The sequence below is a fragment of the Silurus aristotelis genome, assembly GCF_946808225.1.
Source record: "Silurus aristotelis genome assembly, chromosome: 1".
Taxonomy (NCBI): domain Eukaryota; kingdom Metazoa; phylum Chordata; class Actinopteri; order Siluriformes; family Siluridae; genus Silurus; species Silurus aristotelis.
The window spans coordinates 43863383-43868500 of NC_139574.1; the positions used below are offsets into that span (position 1 = coordinate 43863383).

Genomic DNA, 5118 nt, shown 5'->3' on the forward strand with positions numbered 1-5118 from the left:
ACAAGGGCGAAAACCTGTGCAGTTGAGCCACCACTCATGAGGTTTTTGGGAGTAAGCCCAAAAACCTCATGGGATGCTGTTGCCACCCTGAACGGGTCTTGCCTGGCCCGAATCGATCGCGGATTTGGGTCTCCTAAATCCATTTTTAACCACAGAAAAACTGTTTCAGAAAAAAAGGATCAGGCTGAGCAGGAGATGTTTCTGATGGAGGAGGACAACAATTTACCAGTCATCAATGATGCCAAAGAGGAGAATATATAAGGCACTACAATAAAGCATAAGAGTCAAATAACTGAAAAACTAAATACAATTACATTAGACACCATAATGAAATTGCAGGTTTTTAATGAATAAAGACAGGAATAACATCATAAATGTTTAGCTGTGTTACATATTTAATGTGTTCTGCACAAGATTGAGGGCTGTGGGTTAGTGGGTAAGAAGAATATGTAAACCCATCATAGTTATACAAAAAGATTCATTCAGTCACTAAATGTGTAAAGTTAATAGAGATTTCCGAATGCATGATGCTGTAATAAAGGCAAAAAGCAGCTTCCAGAAAGTATTAGCAGATAAAATTGTTGAGAGTTATGCAATCAGAACTTTTTTTTTATTTGCAATGTTATAATTTTTTTCCCAAATGAAATGTATACATATCAAATGTATAAAATATAAGGCTATCACTCGGATTATATATTTAACACAAACAAATACAAACCCCTCATTTCCACTACATCATTTCTGTTGCTTCTCCATTCAAATTATGTTCCTCCATACTTGTGGACCGGGAATACTCTGAGCTTCCAGCCTGGGTCATGTAGATCTTCAAACACTGTATTTGGCTGCATGGAGTGTGGAGGAGGAGCCTGGAGAGATCTCTTTTGAACTTTTCACCCACAAACACGTAGAGGAACGGGTTGAGGCAACTGTGTGAATACGCCACGGCTTCAGTGATCTGCAGCAGCAGCTGGATGGTTTTGCTGAGTTTACACCCTGGAGTCAGAATGTGCTTCAGTTCCAGTGCCTTGAGGAACGCTGCGATGTTGTACGGTATCCAGCAGCAGAAGAACACCACCATGACCACAATAACAAGACGAACGGCCAGTTTTTCTGACCTACAAGACTTCTGAAGCCTCCGGAGGATCATGATGTAACAAAATCCTAAGATGATCAGTGGAATTAGCAGCCCCAAAACATTCATTTTAAAGATAGACCCACTTTTTATATCATTGTGATTATATTCTGGATACGCGCTGCAAAGTGTTTCATTCCCATTGCTTATGACTCTAAGATACCGTAGTTCAGGAAATGAAGACGCAACAGCGAGAATCCAGATGAAGATGCTCGCTAAAATCCCATAAGTCTTTGTACGGCTTCTCAAGGAGGACACGGCATGGACGATCGCCAAGTATCTGTCGATGCTCATCAGCACAATAAAGAAAATGCCGGCGTAAAACCCAATGTGGTACACGCTGAGGACCAGCATGCACATGGTGCTACCAAACACCCAGTGATCTCTGGCATAATGAGCCAAAAAGGGGAGAGTGGAGATTAGCAGAAGGTCAGAAATGACCATGTTCAGGAGAGACACGTCAGTCATGGTTTTAATATGAGAACCTCTCAGGATCACCCACAGCACCAGCATGTTGGCCAGCAAACCCACCACGAAGAACACGGAGTAGAGCACCGGGAGAATGTAGCTTGAATGGGGGCCGTAATCACACGGATCAGAAACATCACCGTAATCAAATTCAGGTGGAGAAATAAATTCAGGGCTGAAAACAGAAAAGACAGAATTACTACATGAGAATTGAAGGAGAATTGAACATATTGGAATTCAGAACTACAGTCAGAACTAAAGAACTGTTTAGATGCTGAAATTAATGTAAATACATGTAAAAACTTTAGAATACAATTCAAAGACGTTAAATAAACTTTACTTGAAGATCAAATAAAAATTCTGATTAAAATGTAATTTGAACATTGGCATTGTAGTAACAGCATCTACTGGATCAAGTGCTATTCTATTTCGGAAGCAAATGGAAATAAAATTCTTTATTTAAATGTACATATTCCATTACCATCTAATTTACATTTGCTATTTCCAACAGTAGTTTTAATATAAAAATTGCATATTAATTTGAATGCTTTTAAGTTGAAAAATAAAAACGTGTTCACACTTTGATTTGATATTTGTAACGTGTCCTAGCAGAAATAGTAGCAAAATGATTATTTAAATGTTATTATATCACGTTTAGGAGATTCACGTGTGATATTTATAGCAAAATTCAGTGAGTATTTTAAAATGCATTTTGCTACATTTTGTTATGCCTTTGGCTCAGAATGCATTTTGAAATACACTGAGTTTTGCTACAAAAATTACACTTGGATCACAATTGAACATGTTACACACATCAAATCAATGATGGGAATTTACAACTTACAAAGTGTTTAAAATATCATGTAATTTAGAAATTTACACTACTGTTGGAAATAGATAATAATATAAATGTAAATTATATCATTTTATTTACATTTTTGCGGCAAAGTTTTGCAGATATTTTAATGGAAAATGTCAATTTAAATACACAAACACACAAACCTTTTGAATAATTGCATTGCCGTTTTGTGTCGTAGATTTTAAATTGAATTTTTGCTAAATCTGAGCTTTCATTTTTAGTAAGCTGACTAGCAATTGTGGTGGAAAAATGTGGAAGTGTGAAAAGCAAAATGTGGAAGTCTTACTATTAAACTGAATCCCGCAGTGTTTCATGTGCAGAAGTAACATACCAGATTCCATGATCTCAAGCGTTTGTTAGCGATATAATCCACCCTCACTGAGATCTTCTCTAAAGCAAGCTGGCCCCAGTGCACTTCTGTGTTTATGTTGGTTTTTATAGTCATGTTCTTTAGGGTTTTAAATATATATATGTATCTCTACTTCTGCCGTGCCCCTGGTCCTGGTGGTCTGTTTATACACCGCTGCATTTCTGTCGATTTCTCTTATAGTCTCAAGTCTCAAAGTTTCTCATTTCTGTTTCTTGTCCTTGTTTTGTCCATGTATTTTTGTTTATGAATGTCTAGATGCCAAAAGCTCTGTGCTTTAAACGCTTCTACTCAAGAAATACCTTAGAAGTGAGATCTTAAGCGTAGATAAGCAGAGACCTGAATCCGGTACTGTTTCCTTGATTGTAGTATAAACTGAAATTGATTTAAAACGGTAAAAAAATTAGGTTTATAATATTTAGGAATGTATTTATTTAATTAATAATGAATATATTCATGCTACTAAGTCCATCATTTTTCAGTAATAAATGTGATTATAATTAGCACTCAGGGAAATAATTTTATTTTGGATTTTATTATTTTAATACTAGGGTTGAATGCACTTATGTTGTAGCTTGGATCTAGAACTCCATTAGGATGATGTGGTCTGCAAACATGGCCGCCATGGAATACAATATACAAAATACTGCTGACCACTGATCACACACACCTGGACATAACTACACATGTATGTGGTATGAACTCGGCACGTTTACTGCACCTTCAGGGTGAAAATCTCACTATCTAGCTGTAATACGTCCTCACCCGGGTGTTGTGTCCAGCATCATCGCCATTCCGCTTCAGCCGATAAACTGTACAGTCACTCTGAGGTAACAGGGACGAGAAAAGAAGTCAATTCATATGGAAGCACCAGTTTTGGAGAAAGTATCAGTTTAAAGAATGTCGGTAAACTACTGCAGAATGTATAAAGACGTGTGAAGGCAAACCAGACTTCGATTACGTCCAGCAAGTAACATTTACATCACAGATTATACACTATACAATATTACACAAGCAGCTGGGACGTTTCTACTTACACAATTTCAATGTTTCTTTGAAGCCAAAACTGAAATGAGATCCTGGTGAAGGAGCTTCTTTATTTTATCGCACTTTTGTTTCTTGTGATGGTATCAGGGCTCTGTGGACTCTGCATAACAAACACAAGCAGTCAGAAGAATTTGTAATGGGATTGTAATTGGATTTTTTACAAATTTGACAGCGCTGTTGCACTTCTAAGGTCCGGTTCTCAAATCTATTTATCTTGCTATAGAAATGACTTCTACTCTGGGCTCAGGAATCCTGTCTGATTGTTTAATGTATATTCCTCCAATGTCCTTCATTTGTTTCATTATTTATACAGTTTGTACAACCAAAGAAATCTTTGTCTACATGTACGTCGTAACCTTTTAAAATCCCATGAAAGACTTTGCAAATGTCCTCAGACTTCAGCGAGGCTTTATTTCTTCGTTTACAAAACCTTTTTTTTTTATCAGATAACGAACGACCTGCTTGTAAAACCTTGTTTTCACTTCTTTTTCAGTCAAAATCCCTAGAAAGAGAACAATCGTAGAAAATGAAACACTGCTGAAACTGAAGCCACATTTCTCAACACCGACATTACACAGGACTTTATAACCACAAGGAAAGTTTTCACAGCACAATGCAAACATTCCTTTCCTTTTTAATTACTTTACATTATTTTCAAACACTGAATCAATCTAAAATAACTTTTAAAATGACATGAAACATTTACAAAGACATAAAAAAGTTCGAGGAGAACACACTCACGGTTCGGTTTGGTATTGTCTGCCTACTAACTGTCAGCACAGGAAAGTGAAAGAAGAGTTTGGGTGTGTGTGCAGCATGTGAACACTGAAATCACTGTACTGACCATATAAATTCAACTGTATTCAAAAGCCCTCGATAGAGCTCAGGAAGGTAATTAGGAAATGTGTACAATAGAGAGATGAATGGATGGATAGATGGATGGATGGATAGATGGATGGATGGATGGATATATCAGGGATAAACAATTATAAGGAACTTCCTTTTATGCAATAAACTTACATATTATTTTATATAACCTTATTACTATGAGACAATGATTATTGTAAAAAGCTCTATACACAGTAAATTTAATTGGATGGGTGGATGGATGGATGGATGAAATGGATTTGATTGGATTGCGATGGATGGATTGGATGAATTTAATTGGATTCAATTAGATGGATAGCTTGGGATAGATTGATGGATTGGATGGAACTTTCTCATTGCATATTATGAAATGCAGTG

General features: G+C 36.6%; 1 protein-coding gene across 1 annotated transcript; it reads right to left on the reverse strand.

The window, feature by feature from the left end:
• Positions 1–328: 328 nt before the first annotated feature.
• Positions 329–4683, reverse strand: LOC310726473 (C-C chemokine receptor type 4-like). The gene is made up of 4 exons (XM_083542109.1): positions 4615–4683; positions 3864–3964; positions 3592–3651; positions 329–1775 (listed from the first exon to the last, which is right to left on the reverse strand). The coding sequence occupies exons 3-4, from the start codon at positions 3618–3620 to the stop codon at positions 731–733; spliced, it is 1074 nt and encodes a 357-aa protein (XP_083398235.1). The 5' UTR covers positions 3621–3651; positions 3864–3964; positions 4615–4683; the 3' UTR covers positions 329–730.
• Positions 4684–5118: the final 435 nt, after the last annotated feature.